We start from the raw sequence: 15142 nt of genomic DNA, 5'->3' as shown, positions 1-15142 counted from the left end.
ACTGGGTGTTATAGGCGTATGGTGGCAACTGCCTCTTAGCATTGTGTCTATGGGGAAATACGGAGCAAATGTAAATATAATACATTATATGCAGTTGTTATAGGAAGGACTAGAGTACAGTATTTAAATTTGGCAGAGCTAATATTTTGCGATTGTAACAGGTGGAACGTAAGTCATGGGTATTATTAATTTCACGCAACACCACCTTGTACACAGTACATTCTGCAGTAACAATTCTACACACTTCTGTGAGTATGTATTAAATATCTTTAATTCAGGGTATTGATATTTGACAGGTATTTATTTTTGCACTATATTTCATTATCACAAACATAGCGAAAATAAAATCCTGGCGAACATTTTTCCAATCTCTCAGTAATGAAATATGCTCTGCCCATGCTGCAGCTCGGACTCGTGACCTCTGGTTCTCAAGGCAGACATCCTACTATTGGGTTAAAGATAAATTCCCACTAGCTTGAGCTAGTAAGGTGACCTATACTCTCCACTTTTACACAGTAATGATCTTGTAACTGAACAATTGCAACCTACAACCAAGTTATGAACAATGGCAACCTATACTTCAACCAATCAACTGCAAAGTCGGTTGAGTTTTATAAACACAATTCATGTAATGAGTTAAACATTTAACAGGATAGATATGTGATATCAAAGTGAATGCAAAAAAGGCAAACACATTATCAGACTGGATGTCTACAACATTGGGTCTGGGATGACAATGCCATATGTTCAACTGATGTTTTTACATCTGGGTTACACAGCATTATGTAATATCAATCCACAATTAATTTGATATTTATTTAAGTTGATTTAGTTTCTGAAATATCCCTTCAACTTTTGAGACAATTTAATGATGATTTAGTTTCTGAAATATCAATTCAACTTTTGAGACAATTTAATATTAGACACTTAATTAAGTAGAAACAATATACAGATGCAGTTTCTAAATCAATCCCAAGCTTCTAAATTGGATTTGAAATTGAAATAATGATTAGGGTATCAAACAGTATTGATCTTAAAAATGACTCGAAGAAAATATTAGAGTTTATAGCTAACTAGTTATTGCACAGTTTCAATAATAGATTCAGTCTCCTGCTGTAGTACAATGTGACTACAGTCATTGGCCTGGTGGGGTATGAGGATGGTGTCCACTGATTGTCCATCTGTTCCGGCCAGTAACGTCTGGTAAGCCACATTCATTGCAATGTCTGCCACTTCATAATTGATTGTGTTACCATCACTATCTGTAGCAATTACCAGCTGGTTTGTGTGTAAAGCATTTTGGAGATTCAGATGATCAGAACTAATGTCAGGGTCCACAATAAGATTGACAGTGTCAGTGATTTCTTCAACCATGTCCGATTTTTTTTCTTCAACTGCATTTTTCTTTGACCATGTTTTTGGAATTGCTATGCCATGCATTTTTTCCTCGTGTCTTTGAAGATGATGTTTATGTCTGAAGACGTAGCCACAGACAGTACATTTAAATTTACCTTTTGTAGTGTGGTTCCTTACATGTGCTCGACACATCACCTCATTCCTGAAACGCCAGGTGCATCCAGGGTATGTACAGGGAAATGGACGACTCATGTCATGAACTGACTTGTGTTTGGCTAGGGTGGATTTGTCAAAGTAGGCCGTACCACATATATCACAAAGAACACATCCCTTGTTGTGGATCTGTCTGTGTTCATGGATCACAGTGTTGATGGATGAAGTGAAATCACACTGGTTACAACTATATGCTTCTTTTTTGTGGATTTTTCTGTGCTGATTTAAGTAAGCTCTCGTTTTGAATGCTTTTCCCACACTCATCACACAGAAACTTTTGATCAGTGCGGTGTACAATTTGATGCTTCCTCAAATATCGCAGTCTATTGAACACTTTGTCACACTTGGGGCAAGTAAAGTTTCCTGGAAGATCCTGCTTCTCCACTCCACGAGAACGTGGATGAGCAGATTTATTTTTCCACATTACCTGCATGGCTGTATATTCTGACATTTTCATGACAGTTCTATTGCTGTCTGTGTGTGCTGTTTTAATCTGAATGGCCTGGTGGAGAGACAGAGTCTCTGGATGTTCTTCTCGCATGTGACGACACAATCCACTTTTCCAACTATTCTGGTAATTGCAGTGTAGACACCTAAATGCCTGCTTACCATAGGTGATGGAGTTCCCCTCCACTAAATCTGTCAATAATATGAAGTGGAAGTCATCTGCTGTTGATTTGTCCAGTATAGGATTGCCAGATATCAGTTCTGTGTGATCCAGCTGTTCTGAGATCAGGTTTCCATTGCTGTCCCCGCTACACAAATTCATCAACTCACCATTGCTGACCAAGGTGTGATTAGACAATGAGTCACTTTTCTCAACAATAACATGAACAGAAGACTCGTTCTCTATCGATCCCAGTGGACATAGATCTCCAGGGTGTTGCATGCCATAGGGTAGTTGAACATTTCCTGAAGCAATGTTAAAATCCTCATAGCCTTGAGACAATCCGGAATTTTTATCTTGGATATCAGAAGTAGTCATAAGTGAACAGATTCCGTTGGTCATCATGCTGTCATGGTTGCTTCTTTCCATTACAACATGCACAGAATTTTGATCTGTAAACAAGAACTCTTCATGATCATGAGGATTATTTGCTCCTTGTACTAAGCGTGCTTCCTCTATGTCTGTACCAGAACTAGGCATGTCACAAGATAGTGCTGATGAATTGAAGTTTGCATCTGTACTGGATTCTAAGAGATGTGAGATTGGGTGTGAGTTCAATGCCTTACTAGGGAGGATACTGCAATTATTACTTGTTATCATGATAACAGCAGCAGATTCCAGTCCTTGGGTAGTGTGTACCGTTTCAAGAGCAGAACTCTTTTGGGTGATATGCTGAATGTTGGTGATTTGCCCTGAAGTATTATCCATGCTATTAACAATTTCATCAAATTCTGACTTCTTCTCCATAACAACAAATCCATTGTCAATCTGTTGTGTATCTTGACCATCATTTTCTGTCACTGACTGGAGTTCTGCTTCACTTACACTGTCTGTCTTTTTTCTACGTTTGTACTGGCGACTTCTGGCCATAGACCTATTCTGACTGTTGTCATCAGAGAATAATATCTTGTGTTTAATGCGATAGTGCTCCTTCAGAGTGATATATCTAGCATAAGATATGTGACAGAACTCGCAATGTATTCCTGCACCAGGGGCTGCATCTGTATAACACAAAACATAACTCTAATAGTATTTGTATCTTGTAACTTTGTCTGTATCGTATGAATACTGATACTTTTGCATGCTTAAATGTCAACATTATTCACAGTCTCTTAAATTACCTATGTAGAGAGATACAGTAAGTCTGCTCTTGTTTCTGAAAATGTCTCATAATACACCAGAAAAATCATCCCTGTTGGGGACAAGCAATATGTCTTTGTAGCATAATACACATTTAATGATACACTGTATAGTATTCATATATATTGACCTCAAAAGATTATGTCTTCAACATTATATTTGAAACTATAACAAAGTTTACCTGTGCGTAAATGTTCATACATTAAATTTGACAACTTGTCACATTATGTTATATTGTTTTCTTATTACTCAAAGTGTTGATTGCTTACACATCAGGCCTATTATATATTATCCACATCAAATATGCGTCAACAAATAGAATCCCACCAAAGGCTATAGCTAGGTATAACTACTTCCACTCAATTTATATACCTTCAAAACTACCGTATTTGACCTAATAAGGGCACAGGGCGCGGGTAATTGGCAGTGGGGGCGCCCTTATTAAGATTAGTTATTTTGAAGTTTTATGAAGCAGACTATACCTTATAGCAGAATACCCAAGGTTGTGGAAACGGTAAAATATTCAGTCATAAAAATATTCCAGATGAAGATATCTATTCATTATCATATATTAAGCTTAAACATCACTTGAATATTCCTGTAAACTTGTAAACCATGCCAGCTGATGTTTAGACCAGAGAACGTGTGATCCACCATTTATGTTCAAATGGAACTCTTTTGTGTTCTATTTTTAGACACAGGTGATTTCCCAGATCATATCAGACATCGTTTTCTTAGACCTAATAATTGATTTACAATGTCTTTTACTAGCTTTCTGTTCTGAACAAAAGCTATTTATCAACAAGAATGAAGTCTTTTATAATTACTTTATCTTCAAATAAAGATGGTAAGTTATTATCTGTATGTGTGTTTAGTTTCAGGTGCTCCTTGCACGGACATGTCATCTGTAGGAATAGACAAAAAGTGACGAAAACTTGTGTTCCAGTTACTTATAACGTATACACATAAAGTAGCAAAACATTTCACATGAATTATTACTTTTGAACACCATTTTGACACTCAGTCAAAGACTTATTTCCTTGAAAAAAGGTAGGGGTGCACTTATTAGGTCAAATATGGTATGTCAATTGTTGTCATCAGATTTAGGTGACAAATATTTGATCCTCATATTTTAAAGAGCAGAATATAACTAACCATCAAGGTGACCAAGTAAAATTTGGAGCCAGCAATAATGATCAGTTTAAGTAGTAGTTGCACTCACGCTGTGCTTTGTGATTGAGAAAATCCAGTATTGTGTAGCTTACACCTCCACACACACTGCAGGTAAACATATCCGCCATAGCTGTGTCCCTTCTACAAAAGAAAAGAAGAAAAAAACACAAAATAATTAAAACCAAGAAATACAACACAAATAGACAATAGGTTTTTTCTTTATAGTATGAATAATACAACAAAGGAGTCACATCTTGTCACAACCATCCTGTGAAAACCATAAAAGAACGGAGTCTGTGCATGTCTTTCCAAGAGACTTTGTTGATTATGGTATATCCTGATCGGAAGATTTCACTGCTAAAGAATTGATGCTTTAATACCTAGATTCATTAATTTCTAGAATTCATTTCTACCAATCTAAGAAAGAGGAAAAATTGCAAAATGTGACTTATTGTATTATTACTTAAGGGTGATAATAAAAACATCTATATGGATGGTGTAACACTGTCATGAATGTATCTTAACCAGAAGAAAAATGGGTGAATGAATGTGCTACATCCCTATATGCCAAACAGAAAATGCATCCTCAGTGGAACACAGTGGAATGGGATGCCACAAGGGCTGGTAGCAAATTGCCGATCTTATCATAATAAGAATGCAGCTTTTTGCCCCCTACACCTATAACCATAACATGTGTATAAGCTATTTCCAATCAATCCTATAGCCCTTGAACCTTGAAATCATGTCCTGGGGGAAAAGTCTCACACCACCAGTAGATCAGCTTGAAATCTTGTTTCCTATGAGGTGAAATCTAAGTAAAGTCTAAAGTGCACAGCGAAACCAAAAATCCGAAGAGAAAATGGACATTGTAAATTTTGTCCTTGAGTGGATAAACTTCCTTTTTTACACGTCAGATTAAAACTTCTAGATGTTTATAATATATATCTCAAATAAAATAAGTGATTTTGCTTCTTGTTACTTCAACCACAAATCTATGTCCTACACAGCCCATACGGCCATGCTTCAACCAAAACACAACAGACCAATGCATATCACAAAAGATGCTTTATGTATCTAATTAAAATCTTGTACTGTCTGTACTATTTGTGACAGAGAATACTGATGTCATTATGCAGTGCATGTGTCATTATGCAGAACATGTGTCATTGCAGATATGTACAACCTAGAATGAATATTCATACCCTGCCTACTCTGCTCTCCGGCAGGGTATGAAGTCCCTCCTATTGCCGATAGTGTAGCAAGCCCCGATGTGATTCACATCGGGCAATAATTAGCTATGATTATAATTTTCTCGGATAAAAAACACATGTAAATTCATGATACTGGTATCTATTATCAATATTCAATCCGGGATCCACAAACCTACACATTATTTCATTTCTTTGACAATAAATGGTAAAATCTAAAAACGAGCACGACACACGGAGACATCAGTTCAAATATACCGCCATCTTTGATATACAAGTGTAAAGGATTTTCTTATAAGGAAATCAAAACAAATTGATGCTAATGAGATTTCCCGTGAGATTTCAACTAAAAAACAGTTTCGGAGTTATATATACCTCGGTGAGCAAGGTCAAACATACTGAAATTGAATAATTACACCAAGTAAGATGCATTTTCTTCACAACCCTTACAAAAAACTGGTTAAATGTCTCTGATAATGTTTTTTTTAATCATAGTAGCTGAATCCATATATGGTAACGCATACCATATTCGGATTAGCCTACTCACAAGAGTTCTTCGAGAAGTATCATGGCGGATTACGGAGACAGCTCGGAGAAGTATAATATTGGAATGTGCGAATTAAAGATTTCCAGATGTGACGGTAGGCTAATACATTGCTAAAATTGCATTAGAAATGGTTAATTATACCAAATATTACTCCAAAGTTACATGACATCCGCTATTTGTAGCATTTTCGAGGTTCATTGTTTTGCAACACTATGGTCAATGGAAGGGAATCGTATCTCTGACAATGACCATCTGTCAGAAATTGTCTGTCCATCGTCCAGAGCTACGTTACGCTAGCCCGATCGAGTTTCCTCTGGCCCTGACACCATGTCTGGTGTAGGGCCAGGACCGCACTACTATATGAAAATGTGGAATTTTCCGTCACTGTTTGGTGTCGCTAAGAATCTGATGACCTGCCATTTTTGTAAGTGACAGTTCAACTAACCACCCGAATTGGAACGAAATGGACCGAAAGACCACATATCATTTATTGTGTTGTTCTTCTTACATTGTTTAAATCATGAAAACTAAGATTATTATCTCCCAAAACCTGTTATATTTAATTCAAAAATTCATTATTTATATATTATAAGCGGTAAAATATAATAGAAATAAATGTTGTATTTTTTTCTTTTCGCTCCTGCACACACTGATTAGGGTAATTAGGCGGCCCGCGACCTACATAGTTAGCAATATGGCGTCGGGTGAAATATGAAATTTTGACTAGTGTAAAGCGAGGGTCTATATGGACGGAATAAAACACGTTTTCATATAGTAGTACTCTCTGGCCCTACACCAGACATGGCATGTCAGGGCCAGAGGAAACTCAGGCTACGTTATCGCCTGCGTGTAATATCTGACAATGCAAACTCGAGATAAATTTTTAATATAAGAAACATCATGTCAAGTAATTTCAGCTCGCCAATATATGTATAATACATTAAGCTGTTTATATGATTATTTTGTTGCCAAATAATCATAAGCTAAGAATACCTAAGCTTAATCAGTTATAAATACTAATAAATTGGAACATCCTCGGAAAGTCGAGACTGCCTCAATTTTGCGATGTGTTCGCAAGTACAGGGGCATGATAATTTGTTCTACCGTGAATATATATTTGGACCTATTATTGGCCTTGTGTGTAGCATATTTTCATACGCATTATATCATTTCTATCGAATGTAACCAAATAAACATACTCTCTAACCACAGGTGTCTGACTCGTTTTATAAAATAATAACATATAGAGTACATATACTCTATATGTTATTATTTTATAAAACGAGTCAGGCACCTGTGCTCTAACCAATTATCCGGTCCATGTGACGTGTGCCCGGCAGTGTTTTGCTACGTTCTTCTGAATCTTTGTCTTCATTCATATTAGGTAAACACAACAATCCGTGTTTACTTATCATGTAAGGGTCGTAATTCACTACTGGTCCTAGTCCGAATTTTCTGACGATCTTGCTATAGGTCTATCTATATGCAGACTTTAAAGGCGACATCAACATCAGAGCCTTTCGGCCCTGTGCCTGTGGCTGATCACAGGTGCCTGACTCGTTTTATAAAATAATAACATCTCATTTATATGTACTCTATATGTTATTATTTTATAAAACGAGTCAGGCACCTGTGGGCTGATGCACGGCAGTTCCCAGTCAACTCGCAAGATTGATTGCGACATTTGATGACACTCGATAATTCCTGTTATTAGGCATGAATGTGTAAAAGTTAAGTACAATATTTTAGCTGTAATTAATCCTACAAACTTACTCTCATACCGTGTGGGAACCTTTATATCCAGGTTTCAATCGGCATGACCACCAACATCTTCCAAGATTTTACCGGAAGTACAGTTAACTGTAAAGCAAATGAAAGCCACTATTTGATTGGACAATATAAGCTTTCTATTTATAGATGCTTGTTTTGACTAAGCACGTGGCTGCAAAATTTCTGTCAGTCGAGTGGAAGTTGTAATGAATATTGTGTACATATTGATTAATTTGGCATTTTTAGTTCATTTTGAAGAAAGAAAAAGAAAAAAAAAATCGGAAGGATTTCAGTTCTAAGTGGAAGATCATAAAACACATTTTAAAATTTCCAACAAAACACTAATTCCACCGACGATGACTAATAGTGAAAACAAATTAAGCAGAGAATTAAAGTTGAGTGTAAGCTAACCTTTACACCCTAATGCACTCCTAGTTCACTACGTTTAAACTAGTAGTGCACTACATTTAAGCTACAGGTAAACTATAGTAGTGCACTACGTCCAGTCAGGTGTGACCACAAATCCCCCTATACAGGTATATAACGGACAGTGCCAGGTACTGGGCACCTAGCTGTGTTAGATACATGTAGTTGTTCCATATAAAGACCTGTGTAAATTGACTGCCTTATATCTTTAAATGTTGATAAAATTTTATCTGATATTAACTCAAAATAAAATTGGCTGCGGTTCTTATATGAAATATTGCACAAGAGGAATTAAAACTCTATCAATTGGATTTGTAGTGGGGTTTTTTATCATTATTTTTTTGTTAAAAGATTTCATTAAAGTGTAAAATTAAGGTTTATCTTCTTGATTTCAAAATGTTAATGCTTTTCATTTATTATCTTTAGATGTAATTAATATACATTTTATATTAATGATTAATTCTACCTTAGGCCTTGATGACTGTTTGAAGATTTTTTTCTCAAGTACACTCAGGCAGAGACATATATATGTCTCTGACTCAGGTACACTGTACATGTACATATATTTTGATATTTATTATTTTGTCAGACAAAAATATTTTTAAATTCAATGTATTGTTACTTCACTCATATCTGTTAATTCAACCATGAAATCATTTCAAAGTAAATAATCAAGAATCAGAAGTTTCGTATATTCTCATTTATGTTCTGTAAGAGACATATAATATCTACACAACAAGTTATGTACATGTACCTGTATGTATAATTGGTACTCTTAGGACATGCCTGTTGTCATGGCCACCTGGGCCCAAACCCCACCTTACCACCACCTTATGGACCCCATAACACCTTACCTATATATATGTATCAGATGAGTGTATCAGATGAGGATCGGTCTTAGGTGTGCCTGGTTTACCATCTGGCTATTTTTGTCAGGTCCCCAATTACCCTCCAGGGGTCCATTTATAGCATGCTGTGCCAGGCTCCTCTGCCTTACCTACCTGTAATTAGCATCTAACACTACCGATATATAATATCTACCTGTGGATGTTTTTCCAAAATTTATAGGTGGTTTTTTTTGCGAATCATCAAAAAATAATTAATTTTTATATACATTTTTCTTCACAATAAAGATATATACTGATTTTCTTTAATAACAAGAAGATGTAAAATCCCCATCAGTTATACATTTTAAGGTAAAGAACAATTAATCATTTTCTAAATGCAATAGGGAAACACTTAAATGCTGATCAAAATGTATCCCAAAATTTGTTTTTAATGGGGAGATAGTTAACTTGTACCCATTCAAAGTCGTACCCACAAACCCGTACCCACAAACCCGTACCCAAATTTTGACGAAGTCGTACCCGCAAAAACAGGCGAACTCATACCCAAGTGTGGCGAACCCGTACCCTTCTATTTCAATTAAAATAATAAAGAATATTAAAGATGTTCTATAGTCAAAATGTACATTCTATGTAGAAACATGCACTACACCTATGTACATTAAGCCAGTCAGCTTGTATATTTTCAAAACTATGATTTCAATCTGGCAAAATGAACAATGACCAATTCTTGTTTTCGTTGTTGTCCTTTTTGGATACCGGCAAAAAATAAATGATGTGTGTGTAATGAACACACGTGTCGTACATCTGAAGCCGCGTGGCCGCCGATGATGCTAGTGCAGTGTAAACTGAAATAGGGCACTAGGAAGCCATTTTAAGTAAATGAACACAGGTAACACACATGAAATAATAATACCGATGATTGCGTGTTTATATTTTTTATTGTGAGTATAATATATACACAACTGTCGCGCGCACATTAAAAAAAAATAACCATACAAACATTTTGATGATTATTCACTCGAGCAACAAAAGGTCATTTTTGTACACGTGTTGTTGCAGCAGTACAAGATGGAGAATATTACATTTGGTATTGAACATCCTTTTTTTTATGTTTCTGGTAGCAACAGAATATTCTTTTTATATTAGAATAGAAATACAGCACGACACCTAATTTGTTAGTTACGTGACTCCGCCTATTGATAAATTTCGTCACCTGTCATCATCTTCCATTGAACACAAGTAGGCGGAGACGCGGGTTAGTTGACAGGTAGACAGGCGCCAAAGTTATATAAACTAATCCAATTAGACTACACCGCAGGTGGGCGGAGTCACGGATAGATGATCTGTTATATTCAATATTAATGCATTTATTGATCACTTCGAAATTATATGTATGTATTCATGGTCATGATGAAATAATAGGTTTTTATAAGTATCTTATTTCAGGTTTCAGATTTGAAATTCCGTAATTAACATATTAAATACGTGTTCATAGGAAACACAGAGAATGTATTTATTCTTCTCTATCAAAAATGGTATAGATCCAAATTTTCTTTGTGTTATATCATGCCAGGAAGTGTAGGGGAAATCCGTAATATTTTAAATTCCCATCATCTGAGACAACCTAACTTTCGGTTAGAAAATATGCGTAATTCCAGAGACGTATATATACAAGTCTCTGGTAATTCCTTCTTTCCGTCGTCCACCAAACTGTGGAATGGTCCAGATATTACTACAAAGAATTCGTCTATTTAAAAGTTCATCAAAAGAAATATACCTAGGTAGTGTCCAATAATAACTGCATCTTGGTGTGTGGGTCCCGCATGTTAAAATTACTCCATAGCCGTTTGAAGAACCGTGCTAGCTCTCCTAACTATCACCTTTTCAGACCCTTATACATGTTAGGCCCTTATTTGTTTTCTATTTACAATTAACATTGTTATAACCTTTCCGCAAAAATCAAACCCATGACTTTCTCCTATTTGGCGAACCAGAATAAAGCAATGCAGATATTACAATTTATGTATGTACATGTATTTCAATTGTGAAATAAGTCCGTAGCCGATTTCACTTGATTTTTAACAGATTTAGCAACTGAGTTATTACGTAAGAATCAATTCTGTGATAATGCTTCATATTCTATTTGATTTGCAGGAGATTAATAATTATAGAAGAAAATTATGAAATTACACATACAAGTGTTGTATAATTCAAGTGTTGTATAATTCGAGTGTTGTATAATTCAAGTGTTGTATAATTCAAGTGTTGTATGACAAGTACAGCTCCAGATACATGAACATGTATGTGTGTTATATAAGGCACTTCCCCTCCCCAAGTTTGCCAGTATATGTATTTCAGAAGAAAAATGACATTAATTGTTCCCTCAGGCCATTATCTCATTCTGTGTTACCTGTAACTGATACATGTACCTGGAATCAGATCCAATATGTTAGATCTTCAAGGTATTAGATACCTGCACACGGATATACATGTACAGAAATTTCAACTATTTCAGTGAAGGAAGATGGAAGGTGTATTACAAGTAACATATACCTTTTATAAACTTAAAATTTTGAAATGTAGAACTGTTATGATCACTTAATTACCAGTACATTCAAAGAATCTCTTTCTTTACATGTTAAATCAATGTTTGATTAATTTCTTTATGTGTTCAGGTTTCTGACTTAAAGCATTGGATGTATACACATAGAATGTACAACATATAGTATGGACTGAATTAGGTTTTAATAAGCATAATATCACATCAAAAATGAAATTATGAATATGCTGCTTAATTTAATCTGAAATTAAACTACGATATAAATTAAATGTATCAAATTGAAAATGTTCAAGTAACAATAATTGTTTTCAAATGTTTTATTATATACTTTCATGTGATGAAAACAAATTTACTGGAATTAGACATGTGAAATATATAACTGATTAATCAATACAAAATATAAAGTACCAAAAGATAAATGAAGCTTGGCTTGAACAATGTAACTTAGTTAAAGGATTTATAAAATAAATCTGTCTTAACTTAGTTACAGTGTATAATTAACAAGAATAGAAAGGTTAAAATATAACATCAAACTAAACTTCCAAAACCTTCTTAATAACTCTTTGAATATAACTGCTAGATAGCCTTATATATACAGTACAGGTAAAAATCACAGGTAGCCTGGGGTACTGCCCATTACCTTATGGGGGTTTTGCTGTTCATCACCTCTTAGGGTGTAGTGCACTACTAGTTTACCTGTAGTTTAAATGTAGTGCACTACTAGTTAAATGCAGTGCACTACTAGTTTACCTGTAGTTTAAATGTAGTGCACTACTAGTTAAATGCAGTGCACTACTAGTTTACATGTAGTTTAAATGAAGTGCACTACTAGTTTACCTGTTGTTTAAATGTAGTGCACTACTAGTTTACCTGTAGTTTAAATGTAGTGCACTACTAGTTAAATGCAGTGCACTACTAGTTTACATGTAGTTTAAATGAAGTGCACTACTAGTTTACATGTTGTTTAAATGTAGTGCACTACTAGTTTACCTGTAGTTTAAATGTAGTGCACTACTAGTTAAACGTAGTGCACTAGGTGTAAAGGTTAGCTTACACTCAACTGTATCAATTTACCGTGCAGAATTTCCTGAAATAGACGAATAAACATATGCACCGTAATGAAAATGTGACGTTGTAGCGATCGGGTTTTTTTGACAATAATAAATAAGGGTCATCCGCTCAAAAAAAAAGTTAAGCATGAAAAAGGAATGCTTACCATGAAACTAATCTTCCAAATGGCCCTGAAACAGACAGGATAAAAATACCAGATATTGTAAAAAAAAAAAAAAATAAGCGTGGAATATCTGTTGAAATCGGCTACGGAGAGTTATATAAATAATATTATCAGGGAAAGGAGAAAATAATCTCTAAAATTAATATCAAAAATCAGTATGTGTCCTATCATCTTTTACACGTCTCTGCACTCCTGTCCTGCAGGTAGGGCGTAAGAATTGTACCTGCTGCCCCCATTGCATGATCGTAAGAGGCGACTAAATTTGGGATCTTATCTTTCTCTTCTTTCTGAACAATTTTCTTCTTCCTACTGTCTCCCTTGACAATGCCTCACTTTTGGTCTTCAGTTGAGCGTTCGCCCCTGTGAGGAAGGCTTTGGGTTCTGTCCCCTGGCCGAGACATACCAGAGTCTTTTAAAATGGTAGTTGCTACTCCTGCTTAACGCTCAGCATATTAGGAGTGGGACGACTGGTTCGCCCGTTGTCAGTATAATGTGACCGGGTGGTGTGTCCTGATGGTTGTCTTCGGCAGTATGCTTCAGTGAGGTAGCACTATAAATCGGCAAAAGTTCCGGCCTATCACAAGGAGACTTAACACGAACATACCACAGCCTCCCAAAACACATACGCACTCACCACACGCATGCATGTTGCATGCACGGGAGGCCGTCCTTAAATGACCTTAGCTGTTAATAGGACGTTAAACAAAATAAACCAAACCAAAGTCTCTGCACTCAACAAACGTCTACATATACAGATTTATCTCTTATTTTAATTTTACATGTCATGGTCTCAGGGATTACGGACGATTAAATGCTTGAGAAAGATATGATTTATATACGATCGTTGTCAGTGAAATTATATAAAAGTGATTCGCAACAATTATAATATAATTGATACTTTCTGTACAGGTATAAAGCATAGGTACTTATTAAAACCATCATTTTAGCTCCGTTTTTTATGATAAAAAAACATACAATTTAGTTCATCGTGACTAATCATAATTAATACTAAAACTTATAAGCTCGCAATGATTTTCTTGTATGTTTTTTTCAAATTTTATTTTTTTTTAATTATTTTTCTTAATTGTGTCATTATCGTGAAGTGATCGAGATCCTTGTGGTTTTGCTTTCCATTCGTGTGTCGCAAGTCATATCTTCGCTTAAAAAGGGACTTTTAAAAGATGTATAAACATGTTCGGAGAATTACGAATTCTCAAGTTTGAGTGGGTTAGTATACCGCTAAACCAGGTGTGAAATTACGGTCCACAAGCTCGTCACACCTGTCACTGCACCACAGGTGTCTGTGATTTCTGGTGTTCTAATCGGCACACGCCGATAATTGCTTGTGAGTTCACGCGTTTGGTTTCTATGCACTTCAAAAAAGTTCCGAAGATATGCTTTTACAGGTTGTACGTAAATTGAGCTTGAATTTTATTAAGAATTGCGTTTATACTATAGGGAATACATTTTCAAGTTGTTGAAATCAAACACATTATTTTTGGAATTCAGTGAGTTTCGTTTTCCTTACAAAATTCGTGTCTCAAAGGTTTGTCTATAGAATAATTAACTTAAGTTAGCCTACCTCATTCATATACCCATGATGTTGAAAATTTACTCTATGAATCTTTTCTGGGAGTCACTAATCTTTCATGGACACGTTTTATCAACAAAATTGGTTGTTTGCCTTTACACTGGTTACAATTTTTTTTTATCATTTTTACAAGAAAAATGTTTGCCGACATACAAGATCCTGCATGAGAGCATAAATACATGTGGTACTATAGTATACGTCAACTGCTTTGCATATTTTTCGACGTAAATACGATTCTGTACTGATAAGAAACACGAACGCCAAATTTCAAGCCATATTCGAATGACTGTGATTTACGTAATACGTTATTTTCATCCAAAAGAAAACTGGATTAATGCACCGCTTTGGGGGAAAAAAAAATAATTAAAAAAAAATCACGATAATAAATGGGTCGCCAATCAGTATCCTC

The 15142-nt window shown here is 35.4% G+C and overlaps 1 protein-coding gene across 1 annotated transcript; it reads right to left on the bottom strand.

The window, feature by feature from the left end:
* Positions 1 to 8162, bottom strand: LOC117337655. The gene is given in 4 exon segments (XM_033898745.1): positions 1 to 1824; positions 1826 to 3237; positions 4599 to 4690; positions 8078 to 8162. Coding segments are annotated over 3 exon segments (2238 nt in total). The 5' UTR covers positions 4678 to 4690; positions 8078 to 8162; the 3' UTR covers positions 1 to 1077.
* Positions 8163 to 15142: the final 6980 nt, after the last annotated feature.

Source organism: Pecten maximus, chromosome 11, assembly GCF_902652985.1.
Source record: "Pecten maximus chromosome 11, xPecMax1.1, whole genome shotgun sequence".
Taxonomy (NCBI): Eukaryota; Metazoa; Mollusca; class Bivalvia; order Pectinida; family Pectinidae; genus Pecten; species Pecten maximus.
The sequence above is the reverse complement of the archived record's forward strand: the minus strand, read 5'-3'. Positions and strand labels throughout refer to the sequence as shown.